Raw genomic sequence first — 22,645 nt, forward strand, 5'->3', positions numbered from 1 at the left:
TTGTATCAAAATACTTTTGGGTTTTGGGTTAGGATGTCATTTTATGCATTGGTTCCTATATTTTTTTTTCCGATTTTGTAACTATTGTCACTTAAGGTTAAATTTGGGGTTTGGGTTATGTCATAGTTTGGTTTTTAGTTTTACATTTGATAGAAATTTGTGCTGAGTGACACGAAAAAGACATTTGTGCTCATTTACATAAAAAAAAAGGTCCAACAGGGATCACACGATTAACTGAGAATAACTATGGTAAACACCTACAGTATATGAATAGTTTGGTTCCAAAACGCAAAAAATCAATTTTAACTAATTTGGGTAAAAATGTGTTTTCTATACCAAGAAAGTGACAAGATGAAAACTACTATTTTCTGTTACAAACTTTCACATAGCATTTTTAGGTTATAAAAACATAAAAAATAAAATCTATAATTTGATTTTCAAAAATGTATTATAAACAAATTATTTTTTTCCGCAAAATGCAATAAATCAATTTTTTTTTCAAAATGCTATAAATCTATTGAATCAATATATAAATTTGCATTCATCTTTGCCATGTTATATTCATTTAGTTGACTAGTGGTGTATATACTGATAAAAAACATATAATGGCATTAATCAAAACACTAACTTTGTCATATTAAGTGCCATCAAAATTACTATTTTGTTTTTGTTTGTTTGCTGATCACGAAGTACAAAGTAGATGAGGAAAACTATTCTGTGTGTATTCAAAGTCCGCAATTATTGTTTACAATGCGTGGAATGGTGCGCTGTGATTTGTTGAGTGGATTTATTGCATTTTGCAGAGAAGGAGGACTGGCGTTTATCGCGTTTTGGAAAAAAAGGGAGAAAAGATGAGAGAATAACACAGCGGATAGTGGATTTTGCATAAAATGAAGAATTGACTTTTTAATACTGACCTGATATAACACTGATTTTGGCGGTAACTATTTTTTTAACCAAACTCTTCATATATAGACACTATTTAGAGTTGACTAAGATAAACTCATACTGATAAAGCATATAGTGTTTCTGTGACTCAACTGGATTTGCAAATTTAATGGATTCAATTCCAGGTACGAATAAAACATTTTATAAATTGCATAGCTTGGATGTCATTGTAAGTCTAAGATAACTGGCATATTTACACATACAACATACACTCAAACACATTAGGTTGAAGTTTACCCTATTATGGGTTGATTCAATCTAAAATGCTGGGTTGTTTTAGTACATCAGTACATTTAGTACTGGTTTAAAAATCTCTTTTTGCCCCAACGCTGGGCTGAAAGTAACCCAGCATGTTTCAGAGTGTAACTAACATTAACTAAAATTACTGAGTGCACTTTCAATTACTGGTTGCTACAGTTTTGAGACAGGTATGTAGGTCACGTTTTCTGCTCAGTGTCGCGCTTGCGTGCCTATATATGAATAATGTCAACTAAAAGATCTTTCAGCAGGTCACATATTAGGATGTATCTGTGTGTGTGTGTGTGCGTTTGCATAACTGACCTACTCTCCAGCGGCACATTGCTGCCCAGGACCCAGCTGTCCTGCAGCGGCACTGACTCGGGTGTGGTTTGCAGTTCGGCGGGGAGGGCGGCCGGAGGGGCCGGGCTCACGTTCCTGCGGCTGCTCAGAGAGTTGTGGTTCAGCGCCGTCACCGACGGCTGCTGCTTGTGCGGGGGCGGCACCGGTGGCAGCGTGGACTGGCCTTGCTGGTGATGATTGGACGGTTGCTCTGCAGAAAGAATCACACGGAACTGGGTTAACCAATGGTGAGGTGGTGCGGTAATCTTGTGCAGATGCAGGCAGTTGTCCTCTGTAATTAATCGTGGCAGTTAGGCAAATGTGTCTGAACGAATGTGCTTTTGCCAAAGAACATCTGGGACATATTACAGCAGAGTGATGATGACTTTAACCGTTTGGTGCCCGCTTCCACCAGCTGTCTGACTGCTGCCTATACAATGAGCTGATGAGTGTGACAATGACAGATATGCAAGCATCCATACATATATAAGCATACGATTGAAACAAATTATATCCACTTTTGGATGTCCCGGAGACCTTTTCATCGCTTATCTGCCATAATTGCAGTAAATGTGCCTTTGGGTTTTTCGGGCTTGCATTGTGTTAACAAGAACCGTAGAAAGCAGCAGTGTTTTGTACAGTGTCGAGTAGGCGCTTCATTACTCTAGCGTAAGACTCAGATCTGATTACCACAGTTGCAATGCAAATGACCCATCTGCCCTGCAGCAGGATCCAAATGCTAAACTCCACATAGGAAATCTTTTTCACTTTCGAAGGTTTCAATCGTGTAGTTGTATTAATTAAACTGTAGTGGTATGTGGCATTGCAATGACAACGCAATTGAACCAGTAGAAGCAACTTTTTGCACTTGCCAATAGTGGTTGAATGAAAAAAATGTATCGTCATAAATATTTCTTACTGCCCATTAAATTGACTTTTTATTTCACTATGACAATACAATTATTTAGCAGTTTTTCCTGGTTTGTTTATGACAAACAGTGCAAGTGTCACTCACAGCATCATACAGTATATGACACAAGTCAGCCTCTGTCACCCTGTGAAACTGCATCTGTCACCAAATGCCAAGTCACATCATGATTTTGTTCCATATATCCTGGTTTTTGCGGCCTATTGTGAGGAATGTTCCACATATGAGTCACCACCTTGTGAAAATAAACTTTAGACATCCCAGATAAACTTCAGATGGTAAATATTAGTAGTCAGATGACGCATGAGTCATGACAGATAAACAGTTTGCCTGACTTTAATTTAAATTTGACATAACACATGCTTTATATAACTGTTCTTAATAAAGTCACCAGACAGATGGTTAGGTGACTTTTATTTACTCACATTTAGCACTGGGTAAATGTAAGTTTGGTCCCGTAGTATAAACTTTCTCTCTTTAAGACTTCAGACCAGCTCCTGCTATCTCATTGCTCAGATACTTACAATCATCTTTTTAAGCTTCTTACCACACAAACCTCTTTGAACGTAACACAGAGGTGAGAGAAGGGGCGGTGTAAGCTGTGTACTTAGCATGAGCTCATAACCAGCAGCATCGATGTTCGAGTCAGGGATCTTAATTGGCGTCGCAGTTTTCCCATGTGCCACATAGTATATTCTCATCTAAACCTTTGGTGAGTCAAATCAAGTGAAAGAGAGTGAATGAGATTACGTGCTGTAACTTGAGGCCACGAAATCCTTTTTCCTCGAACACAGATAAGATGAAACTCAAGGGTATATATGCGAAGGAGCACTTCCAGAAAGACAAAACCATCGTTCAACTTCCTGCACTCTATCTGTAGTGTTACTCATAAGGCTGTCTTTGATACCGTTTGATACGGTATGGTCATATGGATAAGGACTAAGCAGAATGACAAACAGAAACTAAATCAGCATACTCATGCAGAGCACTGCGGTGTAGACAAGCAGATTTGGAGTGCAGCAGGCGGGTTGGGGGAAAGCCTTATATAATCAGATTACTTTTAGAGCTTTTTAAAAGAATATACTGTTCAAAAGTTTTCTTATTCTTTTTTAGATTTTTTAACATTTTATAATAATAATAATAATACAGATGGAAATTACATAAGTATTTTATTTTTTAGCAACTTCAGTGTTTGAATTTTTTCACCCACTCTTTTAAGGTATCACCCTGGCTGGGATGCTGTTAAACTATACTGAAGGAGATCCCATCTGTTCAGATATTTCATTGGCTGCTTTCTCTTCATTATTTAGTCCAAGTCATCTATTTCCATCATTCAGGTTACAGTCAATTATTTCTCTTATACCACATTGAAAAACTGTAAACTTTTTGGTGTAGTGAAATATATTCGATTAACCCTCATAATTTCTAGATATTAATATTAAAATATATTGAGAACTATAGTTTTCTAAGAAAAATTATGATAAATACACAATTAATTCATGTACAAAATGAACTGTGTGGAAACTGGCGCGAATTGAGCATTGTGCATGGTAGGCGCGAATGGTACTTTTTGTGCATTTTGTGTTTGATGCGAATTGGCGGCTGACGCCCGGGTTGAAAAATTTGAACTTTGGCGGAGTTTCGCGCCGCGTTAACCAATCAGGAGCCTGCTTGCTGCTGTGGAGGCAGCCCCGCCCGGAGTCACTCATTCAACCTGAAGGAACGCTTGAGTCACCCGGAGCTATACGACACAAGTTCTTATTTCTATAGAGACAGGAATAAAAAGGACCTCACTTGGAAGAGTGTCAGTGAGGACATTAAGTCACGTGACGTTTATCGACCCACAGCGTTTATTTTCCCCTATAGGAAGGTGACGAAATACAAACCAGTAACTCTCTCGATAAATGCACAATCAACATCAGTCATCTTGCAAACAGACAACCGCATAGCACCTGCCCCTCCCACAAGAAGCGGATTTTGCCTCTGACGCGCGTCAAATGCGGCAAACTAGGCGCGGTAGATGCGATTTTGACGCCTGAAACGCGGTTGGTGTAAACGCACCATAAGTCCGTACAACTATCATAAAGAAAATAACAAACAGTAAATACAATCTAACATACAACAGAAAATAAGATTTATTTAATATTTTAGGACAGCAATGCTTCAATATTCAAAAAAGTAATAGACTTTACCTAAAATAAAAAAATAAGTGACATTTACTTAATTATTTAATAAATGTTTTTCATGCATAATTAAGTAGATTTTATTTGATTTTAGCAGGTAAGTTGTACTTAAAAAGCAGTAAATTTACTTAAAGTTCAAGTACATTTTTACAAGTTCACGCACCTCAAACATTGCTCTGGTGGTTATTTTAAGACATTTGACAGGTTAGTTGTGCGTTTAACAGAAAAATAATCAACACTCATGGAACATTTCTCAACCAATCAGAATAAAGCATTAAATAGGCCTGTGGTATAAAGTATACTAATACTACTACTAATAATATAATAGTAATAATAGTATAAACTAAATATAAATACATAATATATAATGGAAAGCTTCTCATGACTCAAAGACAGGAGAAGAAATAGGGGTAAACTTAAAGTGTAATGCTAGTTAATACCTTAATTAGTTATGAATTATAATGAATAATGAAACATTGTAACACATGACTTTTAAAGGTAACATTTCTTAAGCAGAACGGTTCTCCTCTGGTCTGACAGCCCCATTTTGCAAAAGATTTGACCTTTTCTTGTGCTGCTTGTATATGTCTGCTCCATTCATTCTCATCTCCACTTCTGCTCTCATTGAAACCTCTTCAGGCTTCTGAAGACACACAGCAGATTCCAGTAGAGTATAGTGATGGTGTTTGAAAAGAGTGCTCTTTCTCAGCCTCTTTTCTCCTCAAATGGTGCCATTGTGTAACAAATCTGAGCATTAACCTCTCTGTCTGTAACATAAGATGGCTTGATGGTTGATTAAGCTGGTCTACCAGTTAAAACCAGCAAATCAGATCAAATCAAAACCAAAACCATTTCTACCTGGTATACTTATCTTAGCAACATTAAAATGCTCTTCCAAACTGGCCAGCTTTCTTAAACAACCCCAAAACCAGCAAACTAGTCCTGACCGAAACGAGCAAAACAGCTAAAGCAGTTATTTTTACAGATAAGATGATGCTGTGACTCTGTGGTACAGGTGTGTCGTGCTGATCCTGAATCAAAGGACAAACTCAATGGAAGATGTTCACTCCACCCCCACAGTTATAGTAGGATGCAGTCTACTCTGTTCAAATGTGCAGAGAGAACACAAGAAAGGAAGGTTTGCAGACTAAAAAAGACACATGTGGTATGGTTGGCTGAAGGCAACATACACAAAACAATTGCTAATCTGGTGGGAATCACAACACATCTAGCTTTGGCCAGGGTCTGTACAAATATATCTCCCCTAAACGTCATCCACAGTGGACCTCGGGATGGGCTGTAACCTGGACAAAAACCAAGGATTGATCTATTCTTTGACCAAAACAAAGCGAGTTCCTGAAACCCAGAGGCAAGAGTGCAGACAGCTTTCAGATTGGATTCGCATAATGCCCTCAAGGGACAGTTTTCATGCATTTCCATAGTCTAGGTGTGCACGTTCCACTGGGTCCTATCTGTTTTGCAGCTGGCATTTAGAAAGAGCAAAACAACAAAATCAAAAACAATGGTGGGGGAAAGGAAAGAGGGACTGTTGAGCCTGTTAAAATTCAATTTCCAGTCTCCACTGCAACTGATGGCGCATGGTACCGCTCACTCCCATGATAATCAGACTGTCAGAGACACAATCATTCTGGGAAAGTCACTCTTCTGTACTCAATTCTCTTTTGCTCCCGCAAGTAAACACAACACCATATATTTCCTGAGTCATTAAGTCTGGGGAGGATACGCTTCCGAAGAGGAGTGGTAGAATTTTAGCTCCCTGAATACAAAAGCGCACCGTGGCTCTACTGTGGTCACAGGAGAAATTTCTACTTCCCAACTTCCCAGGTGATTTCAAGAGAAAACTGTAAATATATGCTATAAATAAGGAGTTTTATAAAGCATGTAAAAATTGAGGTTAACCCAAGCATCAATACACAGAAGAAATGGGCAGTACTGGCACTACACAGTTTTTGAACTAAAGGACAAAAAAGTATAAACTGTACTTTTTCTGTTGCTGGGGTGGTACCCTCAAAGGTTCACTTTTGTACCTTTATGCGTATAAAACACATTGAAATGTTGTACTTTTTGGGGTAAAATATTACACTCTAAGGACTCCTTACAGTACAGTAATGTACCCAAAAAGGTACAACAATGTATTATGTTTAGTTTAAAAACAAAACCTTAAGGGGGTCGCACACCAGACGAGAAGCGCAGCACCGCGTCGCACCATGAATCCAAAAAACAGAACACATTATTTTCTATGAATGTACGCACCCCGGCGGGTGTCCGCTGTAGCTCTGAACACTGCTCAAATCTCTGTTGTGCTACAGAGCGCCACTCACATAGTTTCACATTAAATAACATCATATTTGTCCCAAATCTTTAGTGATTAACACAGTTTTGTACCTTTTTTTCTGACAGTTCATAGTGCTTTAATGTAGTTTAAAAGAAGATTAAAACATTGACCCAATGGCGTAATGTTTCAACTTTACATAATGATTAAACTTTTCTTAATTTTCTTTAAAGTATACGGGGTTTTTTTGGGGCCAATTTGCCTTTTTTGATAGACAGTGTAAGGTGAAAACAGGAAAGTACAGGGTGGAGAGAGAGGTACGGGATCAGCAAAGAACCTCAAGCTGGATATCAAATCGGGGTTGCCGAAAGTGCGTCTGCACCATATGTCGGATTTGCCCACTACACAATCGACAGTAAAAAAATAATTTTTGAGAAAAAAACAGGATGAGACGATCAAGTGTGTTTATGTGACATTCACAGTCTTTCAACAGTTGCTCACTTTATCTCTATCTTATTTCAGCAGAGTACCATACATAACGCATTTAGCTAGACAATGTGCCTTCACACACACACACACACTTAAACACACGAACTTCTGTGGGTTGGAGGCTGTGGGACAACTTTATGGCCCTTCACTGAGACAGCTCACCAATACGTCTCCATTACAATGCCATATGTTTGCAACACAGGTGCCATTCCAGAGTGTGGATGGACATTTGTCACGCAGCAGGCCCTTTTAGCCTCATCGCGCCTGCTTCTCCCCGGGGACTCCTCGTGCAGACCCTTTACATGCCCAGTAACACTGACTTAAGCCTTCTTTCTGACCTCCAGGCCTGACCCCTGCTACACACACACAACCCCCCTCTGGTGATGGCAGAAGGGCTGTGTAACCCAGCCTGGGTTCCTTACTCTCTTTTCCTTGATGGGAGAAGGTAGTGATTGGGAAGTCAGTCTGGTCATGTCAGTGCCTGACGGCAGGGCAGTAAGATGAATGAGACAGATGCACGTTTTATGGCCCGGGTATTGAAACCTGATCACTGACGGATGGCTTGCATGCCGTAACTCATCAGATGAGGCTTGTCATACCCCTGCGCTGCAAAAATGTTTTAAGAGCCCTTCTGATTACGTTTCCACAGACAGACCTGAAATTATAGCCGCTGCAGTTCGTCTCTTAATGGAGATGAGTGACGGCTATTTAGAAAAAACGAATAATATGAAAGTATAGCTTATCTGTACCAACGCATCTCGGTCACGAGCTTGTATTTCAAAAAGGTTCATTAGCAGACACATGACCTATAGAGCGTGTGCACGCGGACGAGAGAAAGAGGGTGAGAAAGCCTATGCGCTAACGCCCTGACACCCCAAGTGTCAGTGCTTATTTATCCGCACTGTCAAACACTAGATTACCTCACATGCCCTTCACACGCACCTGTCAGAAAGCTGGGAGGACTCGGAGAGGCCTGTCATATTCAACATCTACCTTCCTTCATGTCTCCTTTGCTCCTAAAAGAGGTTTTACAAAAGGAAGGCCTAAGTCGCTCAATGGGGAGCGTCCATCAATGTCCATCAATGTCTCTTTGCTGTGTCTGCTCACAATGGCCATGTCGGGCGAGGGAGGAGGCACGACGTAGTTGGGATGAAGTTGCTTGTTTGGGGAAAAGAGGAATGAATGACTGCAAAGCTAAATGGGGCTTTGATAGAGATGTGTGTCCTGTTAGGGGCACACAGTCAATGGAAGACAAAGCTTTTGAGATGGACTGACTGTGGGCCAGGAGGAAAAACTGGGGGTTTTAGACCTTCCCAGTGGGACGCTCATCAGGCTAATGCAATCGTTATATCACACGAGCAAGACTGCTGTTGTAGTGAATATTAGCGCAGCTGTGACTGGGCTGAAGGCATGAGGCTGCAGTCGTGCAGATGTGCAGTACAACAAATCATCAAGCATTATTTATTAACCAAACATACATTTTTATTGCAATGTAATTTATTATAACATTTATTTATTAATAAACACCAGGTTTTCCCTGCACCACTGCCGACTTGCTGGTGTCAGCACTCTTGGAACACCGATTGGCCAATCAAATGAAAGGTCAGAAACTAGCGGCTGTGTAATTACAGTATGCGACACAGTTTGTGTCAAAATGAGAAAGGTTAAGATCTAATAAGCTGTGATGCAAAAGGGATAAGGTCGTGTCTCTCTGAGTTGGCGATTAAGGACAGTGTTAGCATCATTGTAATATCTAGAGGACATCTTAGCCGAAATAAAAATTGGCCTGGTGTCTTTCTCAGCCCTATCTAGGACTCCACTGCACTAAATTACTATAAACACGGTGAGAATAAGAGTTTGGTGCACCAGGACATGTAGTGTTATGGAGGTAGACACATAGTAAAAACCACCATCCGATTCCCACAGGAGGAGGTGCACAATTTTTTGAAATAAAGAAATGAGTTCAATGTTACTTTATTTTGCTGCAGCACGTCTGGCATTATGATAAGTAGGATTACTTCCAAACTGAAAGGCCTGCAAAATGTCAGCCCTCCGTCGTCAATATGTGTCAAGATGCTAAATTGACATTTCAAAAGCGCACCAGTCGTTGAAAGCTAAAGCTGTCATTCGTAGGCCTGACAAGAATGGAGGGAAAGGTTATTTGTCAACAATGTTGCGGTCTGTCATGTTTCACCTTGCAGAACTTCTCTCTTTTTGATCGGCGGGTGGGATTAATGCAAACCGGCGTGGGCCACGCAAAGAGCTGAGTGACATATCAAACTCTCAACTTCCTCGCAGATAAACACATTACAAAAAGATGTGCGATTTGGATCGCTGGAATACAATGCAACCAAGACAGACCATGTCAAGACTTCGCTTAGATGCGCAGAGTAGAAACGTCACATCTCTTGACGTTACGACAGGATGGGCGGCAGAAATGAATTTGACGGACAAGGTGTGTCTTTCCTTAGAGATAATGGATTGAATTCATTGTAAATAAAAATGTGCCTTCAAAAACGACACAGATTTTCCAAAACTGAATACTTTGGTCCATTCTTTACAAACCCTACTGTATGGCTTCTAAATATTTTGACTGCAGCACAATTTACTATTTACCATTGTGACATCTATCTATTTGGGATGTTTTTTCCAAAGCAACTAAAGGGGGTTGCACACCGACACGCAGCTCAGCACCGTGTCGAGTCGCGTCTAGGACAACTTGGACGTATCGTAAACCGGACGTGCACATTAAATAGCGCAAGCTTAGTAAGATAGCGTCTACTTCAAAATGCTAAATATACGTTAGCAGCCAATGTTAATCGTTAATGATTTGGGACAAATATGATGTTATTTAATGTTAAACTATACTAGTCAACATTTGAAGTGGATCAAAAAAGTTTATCAAAGTTGTCTTAAGACAAGAATGGGTATTAGGGATTGGTTTTTGTAAACTTTTTTGAATGGTTTTGATCCAATTCGAATGTTGACTAGTGTATTTGAGTGGCGCGACAAGAATTTGAGCAACTTCCTGAGTCAAAGCTGGGCGCCGCGGACAGGCGCCACCTGTCGGCCCCAGTGTGCGTATACTCATAGAAAACAATGTGTTTGATTTTTTTTTAGAACAGTGCTTCACTGAGATGCGCGTCCGGTGTGCAACCCCCTTAACGGTGCATTTACATCAGTACATGTGTTACCTGGGCATGGAATCCATGACCTGTATACTGCTAATGCAATGCTAGAAAAACGCTATCATCCACTTAATATGGGGTTGGACCAACATGAGTAAATTCCTACGGGTTTTTGGGTGAGTTATTTCTTTCCTCTAAAGCACAGAGATGATTAGCGCATACAAACATCCTTTGATTATATAAAAGAAAACAAACTTGGTCAGTAAGAGGTTTTTGTCCCATATTGAATGTTAGCGCAAACTGCAAACTTTTGTTTGGGAGGATGTTTACGTCTGATGAGCATGATTGTGAGTGATTGTAAAGGACAAAAAAGGGAGCAGGTTACTTTTTTTGCTGCTGAATGGAGCTGAAAAAAGCACTGCTTGATTAGCTAAAAGCCGCGGCTAAACAAAAGCAGATGCTTGACACTAGACTATCTATTTATGATGGGAGGCTAAAATCAGCGTTTTCATCCAGAGGAGAGATCAAGCGTTTGCCACCGCATGCTGGCCGTCATTTCTTTGTGTGGGATCTGGACAAGACTCTGTCCTCTGATCAGCGACCCAGACAGAATTGAAAATGGCTCTTTTGTGAAGTGTCTATGGCTGACAGGTGTGCGTGCATGTGTGGGCGCAAGGAAGTGGCTGGGGGGGAAAGAGGCCTGATGTGGGTGCATCGAAGAGGAGACATCCATTTTTCAAACAGGAAGGAAAAAAAAGAAAAAGTTTGGTGATTCAAGGTCTCTCCTGCTGTCTTTTGCTATTTTGCCACCGCCAGTGTGGGCTTCTGGCCTCTAACAGCCAATTTAGCATCAACCCCCAACAGAGGACAGCCATTACCAAAGAGTAATGAACACTGGCAGAAGGAACGACTCACCACTCGACTCACTGGGCAAAATTTCGACCAGTCTGTGGCACTGTGGGAGATATGTGGGCTCCCACCATCAAAGAACAGCAGACAGTAGCTTTGGATGGTTATTAATGGCGGTATGTCTGAGTTAAAGTGGGGGCCCCTGTTTTGGGTGGTGCTGCTGAAATTTTAGGTCAAGCGAATAGAGCAGGAAGCAGAGTTCCTTCGCTCCTGCTTGCTCTCGTCAAACATTCGGGCAGTGTGCTATTTATAAAAGATAAATATCAGCAGGTTGTGACATTTATCTGCCGGGCTGTCTATGATTTTCTGGGGGACAAAGTGGTTTTTAAATATTGACAAACTCAAGGGCGAATCATTACTAGAGTTCAATCGAAGCTCCACCCCGTGTGACATATTGCGCTGAAAAAGGAGTATTTTTTAAAGTTATGAAAATGAAGGAAAGGGAGAATGAGAGAAACAAAGCAGTGTAATTACACTACTCGGAAGGATGTAAATTTCTCAAAGTGTCAAAGGCAGTAAGAGGCAATTTAAGACGTACCAACGATGTGGAGGAAGTTTGACATTAATCCTCAGCCTCAGAGCTGAATTGCAGGTTCATAATTCGTCGTAATTCAGAGTAATTGCTGTGGGGTTTAGAGGGATATTATTTCTTTTTTCCACTTTGATGAGTCCCCTGATATTATCACTTGGAGGTGAATTAAAGTGCAAGGTTGTAGTTCTGAGGCAATAATGCATGAGTTGAAATGGTATATGAAATTACATGCAACACCAAATTGAATGTAGAGCCGTGATAAACAGCACCCTATTGAAGATGAGAAAATGAGCGGAAACGCATTGGAAAAGTGTTAACCTTTCAATAACCTTAAACTTTTTGTCTTCTAACTGACGACTCTGAAAATGTTTGTGCGCAAGCAGTCCATGGACAAAACACAAACAAAAAATAAATGTTAAAAAAAACATGTAAAATGGGATGGATAACAATCAAGCATTCAGAACAATCCGGATCAATTTAAATTCTGGTATTTAAACAAAGCGGCGAGATCTGTAAGCCAGTGGCCAGCAGAAAGCCTATAAACACCCCAGTGAATACTTGGCCAGAGTGATCATTTACAAGCTGATGGGCAGGCTAATCGCTAACTGTTCCAGGTGTCGGACAACCCATTACCTTGTTTGTTATTGGTAGCTCACAGGAAGAATGAGCATTATGTAAAACGCTGATGACGAAACATTTTGGCTGGTAATGTATTTTTAATGAGAAGGTGAGAGTGAATTTGTTTGCTGTAGCACCGCACATCAGACAAACGCACACACATGCACCTTTAATGAGGAAAGTTGGGTTGAGTGTTACACTGAAGTGTAACTGACACAGAGTTTTGCTCCCAATTACATCCAACTTGCACAAGCCGAGTGTTGGCAAGTAAATGTTACATAGAGACAGATGGAAAGACAGACAGACATATTACTGGTGTCCAAATGACTCCATGCAACTATAGTGCAACTGCACAGCAAGAAAATACACTTGACAATAAAACACAACATTAATCTTTAACCTTTAAATCTTTTATAAATGCCCCATTGTGGCATCACACAAGTTACATCAGTTTTTGGACTAATGGTGGAAACTTCATGAACCCACACGAGATTTGCTTTGCAGCAACTTTTAAATATACAGAGTATACAGAAATAGTTGGGATGCACCGATTCATTCCTTATTATTTTGTCCTGGATGCATTTTTTAGCAGCGGCCCTGCTTTAGAGTCATCACAACTAAAAAATAACACAACTGAAAGCACTAGAATTTTGCAGATGCTGATGAAAAGTTAAACAAACGTGACACTACATGTGTAAACCCAGCGAAAGTTTTTTTTTTATTATTTACTTTTTTCTACATGAAATGAGCCTACACAATATAAAGAACATTCTGTGCAAATAAAATCTTAATATCTTTAAAGACTGAGTCAGGTCATGTCAAAGATTGAAATCATAGTGAAATGAATGGCTGAAATCAAATTTTGATGCTTGTTATCTCAGAATTTGATTTTGAGACAAATCAAACTATCTGATACTGTAGTGTGTTCAAAGTAACCCTCCCTTGCCTGGATTACAGCACATTGTTGGCGCCCACTCAACCAACTTCCAATGAGGTATTCACCTGGGATGCTTTTCTAACTGGAATTCCAATACATGCCGTGCACTTGGCTGCTTTTCCTACACTTTCCGATCCATCTCATTTAAAACAATGCCTGAATTTATCCTACAACTTACAATTTTCTGCAAAACTCATTTTTAAGCACAAAGCTTTTAAATAGAAATTGAAATCGAAAAACACAAACTCAAGCCAGGTTTGTCCAAATTATATATATAAATTTAGACTAAATGTCTTCTTTAGGTATCGTCCGAGTGTGACCTCTCTTGGCACTAAACACATTTTGAGCGTTTTTGAGCAGAATGAAGTAAAAAGACTAGTTTCTTAAAAATTATAAATTAGGATTTAACTTTCATGTTTTTTTGTGTGGCTTTATTCTACTCTCAATGTAACCCCTGACACCACCACTTTCCAATTGAGGCACTGTTTGAGGCATTGGTGCTTCTGATCAGAGTCCAGCCCTGTTTCATCAGCTTTCACAGTCCTATCAAACTGTTACTGACCCCCATCAGGAGCTGGATCACTGTGAAAGCTCTCATTGCACACTGCTGTTTGTTTTTGCACCAGGCCCTAATTTGGTTGGTGGCCAAATTTAAACTGTGGCCGGCAAGCCGATTCTTTCTACCTGTTCGCCTTCTGTTTTATCGACTGATATAGTTGGGAGCGAGTGTGAAGAAAAAAATAAAGCCTGAAGTAGAGAAACAGTGGGAGCTTAAGCAACCCGTGTGGCATGAGTGAACAAGGCTGAGGAGTTGGGGGCCTCTGTCGGCACCAGTAAACGTTATTGGAATTCCTGTGCTATAAAATTGCTGCTTTCATGCCCACTGCACCTGACAACAGCAATCGGTGCGTGAGAGTAGAGGATCTCGACAGGCCCAGAGACCCAAGGCTCAGTTTCAGAAAGTCTGCACCATGGTACACTGGCAGCCTCGCTCGACCCCCCAGCCGGCTAATTGACAACAAGAGTTCGTGCTGGATGGGTTACGCAGAGGGAGGGTAATCGTTCTCGACGGACATAGCTCTTGTTCACTGTCAGTCTGTCCATCTCCTCGATGTGTATTATGTGTTTTGAGTGGGTCTTGACAATAGAACAGGGCAAGTTTTGCTGGGAATTTGTCTTAAAGTGGCCATGGCATGAAAATCTGACTTTTTCCATGTTTAAGTTAAAAATAAGTTGTTGAAATTTGGGCTCTCCTTATGATGTCATAAAGAGCACTTATTATAATAATACCACCCCTTAATCTCCACTATCCAATCACAGCACTGCCATTTAGTACAGAAAAAGCACAATTGAGTTTTAATTGCAACAAACCACCATCAATGTAATTCAATGAGTGAATTTCTCATTTGCATTTTAAAAGACACACCCAAAAACGGCAAATTTTTGCACACACCTACAAAGTGGCAATTTAAACATGCTATAATAAATTATTTATATGGCGTTTTGAGCTAAAGCTTCACATATGTGCTCTGGGGACACCAAAGATGTATTTACATCTTAAAAAAGTCTTGTGCCATGGCCCCTTTTACATTTGTGACCCTGTCTGTGAAACCGAAACCACCCCGAAATAAAACAAAAACAAAATGGGAACTTTTTGGGGGGTTTTGGCTTTTTGCTTACACAACAACAGCATTTGGCCACTTCAAAATGCAAGTTTTTGAAAGCAACGTCTTTATGTAAACTACGATCATGGTGACACCATGCGCATGTGTTAATATAGTTAAAGGAACAGTATGTAGGATTGTGGCTAAAACTGGTACTGCAATCACACAACTTGTGGCTAAAACTGGTACTGCAATCACACAACTGGTGGCCAATACACAAAATGACAACATACTGTAAACATCAGTTGAGGGCTGCAACTCCAATTTTTAAATGACAATATCCTGGCCAGACCACTGTTGTAAGTGATATAAGCATTTGAAATGAAAATGATTTCTTAATGTCTAGTGACATATTAGGGCCATTTTATGATTAATTGATATACATTTCTTATATACTGTTCCTTTAAGTAAAGGTATGCATGTTATACATCGCATAATAGGGTAAGAGGGTAAATTTGCAACCTTTTACCCGTTCTGGCATTTACTTTTTTATTTTAATTCTAAATGAAACTTAAATTCACAGAAATAAAAAATACACTGTAAAAAAATAGAAGAAATTACAATGTTATTGCAGCTGGGTTGCCGGTAATTTGCCGTATATTTGAATTTGTGTTATTTGCTGGCAGGAGTTTGTTCAAAGTTAAATAAAATTTAAATACTAAAAAGTCTTTATCTTTACAGAATAAAACTATACAATAACAGCCTCATGCAAAGCATTCTGGGAACCAGAAATCATAATCAACCTTTTTCTGCTTCAGATTTTGTTTCCCAGAATGTTTGGCTTGATGCCGTTTTATAGTCTTACTCTGCAAAGTCAAAGACCTGCAAACGTTCAATGTTCATTTAACTTTGAACAAAATGTTGCCAGTAAATAACACAAACCCAAATCTACTGCAAGTTACCAACAACCCAGCTACAATTTTTACGATTTTTTTACAGTGTATGCATTCAGACAAAAATGGCAAAATACAAAATTAAAACAGCTCAGTTTCACTGACCATTTATTGAAAATATATATTTTTAAATATTCTAAATAATTTATTATATTCTAAATATTAAATATTCTATTTTTAACCCTATTCATGAAAACTGCCTAAATTAATTATTGTTATACATTTTTTTTACCATACTAAAAGGTCTGCCCAGCAAAGTCACATGCAAAAAGAAAACCAAGATCATTGACCCAAGCTGCTTTTCTGTATTCATCTCCTCTATTCGATTTATCCCTTCCTCCCTCTCACTTCTCAGTTTCTCTTTCTTTCCCGTTCCTCTTTCTCCTGTCCTTGTTCTGCCCGAGTTCATGTCTTTAATATGGAGGGCTGCAGACAGGAGCCGGCGCACTGACCTGCTGTCTACTCTCAGACTATTAAAACCTGGCCTCTGAGGATGTGAGGTGGAACCTTTTTTCAGCCTCTCTCTCTCTTCTCTCTCTCTCTCTCTACCCCAATTCCAGTTTGATCTGCTAAGTGGGCCGGGCAGCCTGCATCTCCGCAACGATCAGCTACAGCACCTCCACTCATTACAAATATCGATGAACGCTTCAAATGATGGGACGTCAGGGGTTTGGAGTGCTTCCCGATCCCCACTTGACAGCAACACGCGAGTCTGCCTAAAAGACTTACTGGCGGTAAGCTCGGGGTTTCCTAGTCATGCCCACGTCGCTGTAAGCCCAGATCGCTATCGAGAAAGGCCCCCACTTCAGATAAAAGCTCATCCATTATGGGCAGCCTGACACAGATATTTTTCCCTTTAACTGGAGCTGCTTTTGATTAGGGCCTGGACGCTTGGACACGTGGGGAAAGAAGCGGGAATAAGATGGAATTCCTTTAAGAGCAGCATACTGTAAACACACAGGCATGTGTGGTCTGTTTGCGATCAGTATCATCAAAGTGTCGCTGCACGAATACATTCAATATTATAACCCATATATACGGTGCACCGTAGAATTTAGGAATTGTGCAGAGGTGGGTTTTAAATTCAATTTCCCATGTTATTCTGTTGAATAAACAATGGCAGGGAAACTGTGCATTCCCCTTATAAAGCAAATCTAATCATGCCCATTATGGAAAATACTCGAACAAATGAAATGTTCCTGTTTAAGGCAGGCTTAGAGGTAAAAATACATCAACACCAATGTCAACAACGTCGAGTGAAGAAAGTAGATTGTTGGCAGGTCTGCCGGCGATACTATGATTAAAATGAATGGTAGATACAGTTTTGCAATCATGCAATCCAAGTTCTAGATTGCATAAAGTATTCATTCATGTATCCGTTCCAAATGTACTTATGGATCCGTTACGGTTTGTAAGCCAGACATCTCGCTAGCTTTTGGTAAGCAACTTCTGCTTAAGATTGGAAAAGGACTAAACTGAAGCTTTTCACATGAAGCTCACTATCAAAAAGAAATAAGAATATCTTATGAACATAAACAAGTGTAATAGATGGAATGACGGTGCAATTTTGTAGTAACTTACCCTGTGAATGTGTTAGATTTTGTATTTGTAAAAATTACATGATATGCGCAGCTGTAATAAGAAAAAAATGTACATTTAATAAACGCAATCTCTTCTGCCTCCACTTTTTATATGCTATTTAAATCTGATGTGAATACTTTCGTTGGTGGCGGCTTGAAAAGCTAAAACTACCAAAAGGTATAAACACTATGGCTGTGTGGCATATTCAAAATATTGCTGCTCTCGACAAGCATAAACAACATCACTGGCTTAAACAATGTCATGAATTTGGGGTGGAACTTACTGCAATCCGCCCCAGCAACTGTCTCCAAAAATGCATTAAAATGCATTTAGACAAAAACTGCAAAATACAAAATTGAAACAGCTTATATATACACACTCACCTAAAGGTTTATTAGGAACACCTATTCAATTTCTCATTAATGCAATGATGTAATGGTGTGGGGGATGTTTTCTTGGCACACTTTAGGCCCCTTAGTGCCAATTGGGCATCCTTTAAATGCCACGGCGTACCTGAGCATTGTTTCTGACCATGTCTATCCCTTTATGACCACCATGTACCCATCCTCTGATGGCTACTTCCAGCAGGATAATGCACCATGTCACAAAGCATCTTTGGTATGTGATGGAACGGGAGCTTCGTGCCCTGGATGTGCATCCCACAAATCTCCATCAACTGCAAGATGCTATCCTATCATTATGGGCCAACATTTCTAAAGAACCCATTGACTCGATGAGGCACGTGGTGACGCACGCAGCGACTCCCTCCGATTCTCAAAAACAATGTAAAAAAACCTTACAAATAAAAGTCAGCTGATAATCGGCTACTGGGACGCTGACTGAAGATGATGTTGATGAGGACAGCTGGAGCTCCTAAGGCTCTTCAACAAAGATGCCGAGGTCATGGCGCATGAGGACAAGTACACACCAGTGAAGTGTTTGTTTGTGTTAGTGTTTACAGAGAGAAAATGAGACGAAAACAAAAACAGGAGGAGGCTCTGAGCATAGCTGCTGGAGAGATGGAAAGAGAACACATAAAACAGAATGAGCCTTGAATAAAAACACACACGCGCACTGTTCTGCGCTTATGTTGAAACCTGACAAATTTCAATCAGAATTTAGTAGAATCAAAACTGGACGTTTTCCGCTGAATACGATTCTGAGCGTGCAAAATTGGTTTTAGAGTGCAGTACAAGGTCCACAGCCGTTTTATAGACAAAGCAGGTTAACCCCCCCTTAATCCACCTAGAGGTTGAGCACCACTGATTGCATGTGACATACTCCAATAAAAATTTCCACAAGGTCTGCATAGAGTTCACTCCAGTGGTTTTACCAGGGAACACGCACGCAGCCTTCACGCTTTTCTTGCTTCACAAACAGAGGCAGAGAATGAGAGATAGGGAGAGAAATGATCACCTTACCATTACAGCTGTGGCCGAGGCCAGGCTGTGTTACGGGTCTATAGAGAGCGGCCGTGTACTCCTCTTCCGAATCAGAGTCCTGCGCCGCCTGCGTGGTGGCATTACTTAAGGCGGAACTCTGGTTGTCATGGAGACTGGGTGAGGGTGGTTGAGAATGGGAATGCTCAGTGACTGATGGACTGGAGAGAGAGGATGGCATGGGAGAACCTAAAGAAAAGAAAACCACTTTAAACCAATGCGAAAAAATAAAAACGGCAAAATAAACAAAAAAATAATCAAAAACTGCATTACTATAAATATGAATAGTAAATTAAATAAAAAAAGGTTTGCAATAAATTTAGAGTTTAAAATGCAAGCAACAAAGAAAAACAACATAAAACAAACAAACAAACCAAAATGAAACACTAGCAAACGCCCAAAAATGATGGTTTACAGCTCGTATGATTAAGTATTCTATTGCTGTTATTGCTTCGTTTCACTAGCTGCGGTCACGTGAAAGTTGGAAATGTTCTTGACAATACCCACAATTGTCTTAAGGACTATAGCAATGTGGAGTTTGCATAAAGTTGCAAGGGCAAGAAAACCACATCTCTCTCTATCTTTCTCAAGCAGTCAGACAGACACGCACTTGCTTTACATGGCTGCCAAATTCACTTTATCTTCATCATTTATACAGCTCCGCTTGTAGTCCATTTACCATCAATTCAGCTATTAACAAATGGACACTGGTACTGGCACACACACACGCGTGCACACACACATCTATATACAAGCACACATACCAAAAACTATAAGGCAAGAAGCTGACTAAACAATGTCAAAAAATTTTTTGGGAAAATATACAAATTTACTAATACTGCAAAAGAGGGATCAGATTGATGTTAAAAGGGATATTAAAATTGATGTATTAATTTACAATTATATAACTGTGCAAACCGCTTCAAATAGGCTGAACACATTAATATTTACCAAAGGCTTGTAATTTCATTTTAATTGCGTTCAATTATTTTAGTAGCAATTTTACCAAATGTTAGCCATACCGTTTAAATAAAAAATTCAAAAAAATATAATTTTATTTTATGTAATTTAAAGTAAGATTAAATATGTATAAACCAACATGTAAATAAAGTAAACATAGTATTTTAGGTAAAACCTAATTACACATACGTAAATAAATAAATAAATATTAAATATTTCCATTTAAATACTGTATAAAGATTTATACATAGGCCTAAATGTAATTTACTGTATAGTGGGCCTGTATTCATTTATACAATTTAAGTATTAAAATTACAACTAATAAATAGATCTTTATTTTGCCTATAATATAATTCTCCAAAAATTAAATATTTATAATAAAGTGTTTATATGTTTGGGCCATAACACCACAGATTTATATAGAAAAGAAATCTGAATTTTATAACTGCTCATACCTTTACTATAAATAGTTTTAGCTGTGAAAAAAGGTGTTGGTCTTTACCATGCTCAAACAGTCCTGAAGCCCATCTCACAGCAACATAATCACCTCTCAAAACTATCAGCAGCCTCTAAGCGCTATGCATACCTATTTACAGTACAATGCCGAGGCCTGGGCTCAGTGCCACTGTTTATCATAAAATGAAAACTTATCGTACTTGGTTATGGACCCCTAATCTAAGAGCAGTCAAAGGCAAAGGGTGAGAGCTGTGAATAACAATTACGCTGACTGGGTGTAGACACACTTCTGACAAACTAAAGTCACCTCCACTTCTGTAGCATGTGTTTCAGAGTCCTGCATTCACTCTATTAGCCATCCTTTGTTTGCATTCAATGCACTGCGAGGTATAATAAAAAACAAAGGACATCCAGACTGTGTGTTTGAATGAGAGAGAGAGAGAGAGAGAGAGAGAGAGAGAGAGAGAGAGAGAAAGAGAGGGGGGGAAGAGAATTATTATTTTGTAATTATTGGGAGCTTTATTTATATATTTATTATATGAAACACAATTACAGGCAGGTCCTCTGAGAGCCGGGCTCACACCAGCCTGCCCATCCCAACCAACAAAATAAGTGCCATTAACATTATGTGCTGCCACTGATACAAGGCGGTGTGTGTGTTGAATCCATCATGCTCGGACCAACTGACTACAGTACAAAAATAGCTGTGTAGTTTTACACAGTGTATGTCCTTTATACTGTAAGACAGTGGTTTTCAAACTGGGGGCCGCGAGATGGTGCCCCAGTTTTATGACATTTTGTGAAATACATTAATTTATCATGAATTTTGTGTAATTTAACCTAAAATAATAAGGCTACTAACCAAAAGCAGCACTACTTTTTGTATAATTTAATGTTTTTTTTATTAAAACGTTGAGTTTTAGAACAGTTTTTTGTCACCAATTTTCTTTGGGGGCCCGTGAAGGAATGCATCGTACACAAGGGGGGCCGCACGCTGAAAAAGGGAACCACTGCTGTAAGATATAGGTTACAATGTAGAGAAAATAATTTTTTAACACAATTAAAGTTACACTGCAATTTTAAAACATATTAAAATAATTTGGTAACACATATTTAATAAAGGTATAATAGGATAATTGCATTTATAGCATAAAAGTAAATGTTAAGTATTATTAAAGGAATATTCCATTTTCTTAAAAGAAAAATCCAGATAATTTACCCACCACCATGTCATCCAAAATGTTGATGTCTTTCTTTGTTCAGTCGAGAAGAAATTATGTTTTTTGAGGAAAACCTTGCAGGATTTTTCTCATTTTAATGGACTTTAATAGAGCCCAACATTTAATACTTAACTCAACACACAACAGCCTTCTTTCAACAGAGCTTCAAAGGACCACAAACGATCCCAAACGAGGCATAAGGGTCTTATCTAGCGAAACGATTGTCATTTTTGACAAGAAAAATAAAAAATATCCACTTTTAAACCACAACTTCTCGTCTAAATCCGATCGTGATGCGATAGCGCGACCCGACGCAATATGCCATGACGTCAAGAGGTCACAGAAGACGCGAAACTCCGCCCCAGTGTTTACAAGTGTTGAGAAAGAGGACCGTTCCGACGTTGTTGGTTGTCGAAATAATATTAATTAATGTCTTTGTGTCAGTTTATTGTTTACAGTGGTCCGCAAATTTGCGTTTTATATATGTAACACGTGACCTTCCTACGTCACTAGTACACGCATTTACGTTAGGTCGTGCTGGATCGGACCTAGACGAAAAGTTGTGGTTTAAAAGAGCATATTTTTTATTTTTCTTGTCAAAAATGACAATCGTTTCACTAGATAAGACCCTTATGCCTTGTTTGGGATCGTTTATAGTCCTTTGAAACTCCGTTGAAAAAAACTGTTAAGTGTTGAGTTAAGTATTAAATGTTGGGCTCTATTAAAGTCCATTAAAATGAGAAAAATCCTGCAATGTTTTCCTCAAAAATTTCTTTTCGACTGAACAAAGAAAGACATCAACGTTTTGGATGGCATGGTGGTGAGTAAATTGTGTTGATTGAATCAAAAAGTGTTGATTGTGTTTTATACATTTTAATGTTATAAATA

At 39.3% G+C, this 22,645-nt stretch overlaps 1 protein-coding gene across 16 annotated transcripts in view; it reads right to left on the reverse strand.

Annotated features, from left to right (window-relative positions):
* tenm3 (teneurin transmembrane protein 3) overlaps window positions 1-22,645 on the reverse strand; it is a 693,684-nt gene that overhangs the window by 141,978 nt on the left and 529,061 nt on the right. For 11 of the 16 annotated variants that reach the window (XM_055205043.2, XM_055205039.2, XM_073862719.1 and 8 more), the window contains 2 exons: window positions 19,104-19,310; window positions 1,510-1,738 (listed from right to left, as the gene is read on the reverse strand). In XM_055205043.2, the coding sequence (XP_055061018.1) occupies window positions 1,510-1,738; window positions 19,104-19,310 (436 nt within the window). The remainder of the gene's footprint in view (window positions 1-1,509; window positions 1,739-19,103; window positions 19,311-22,645) is intronic. The other 5 variants (XM_055205049.2, XM_055205054.2, XM_055205053.2 and 2 more) reach the window with 1 other exon arrangement.

The sequence above is a fragment of the Misgurnus anguillicaudatus genome, chromosome 3, assembly GCF_027580225.2.
Source record: "Misgurnus anguillicaudatus chromosome 3, ASM2758022v2, whole genome shotgun sequence".
Taxonomy (NCBI): Eukaryota; Metazoa; Chordata; class Actinopteri; order Cypriniformes; family Cobitidae; genus Misgurnus; species Misgurnus anguillicaudatus.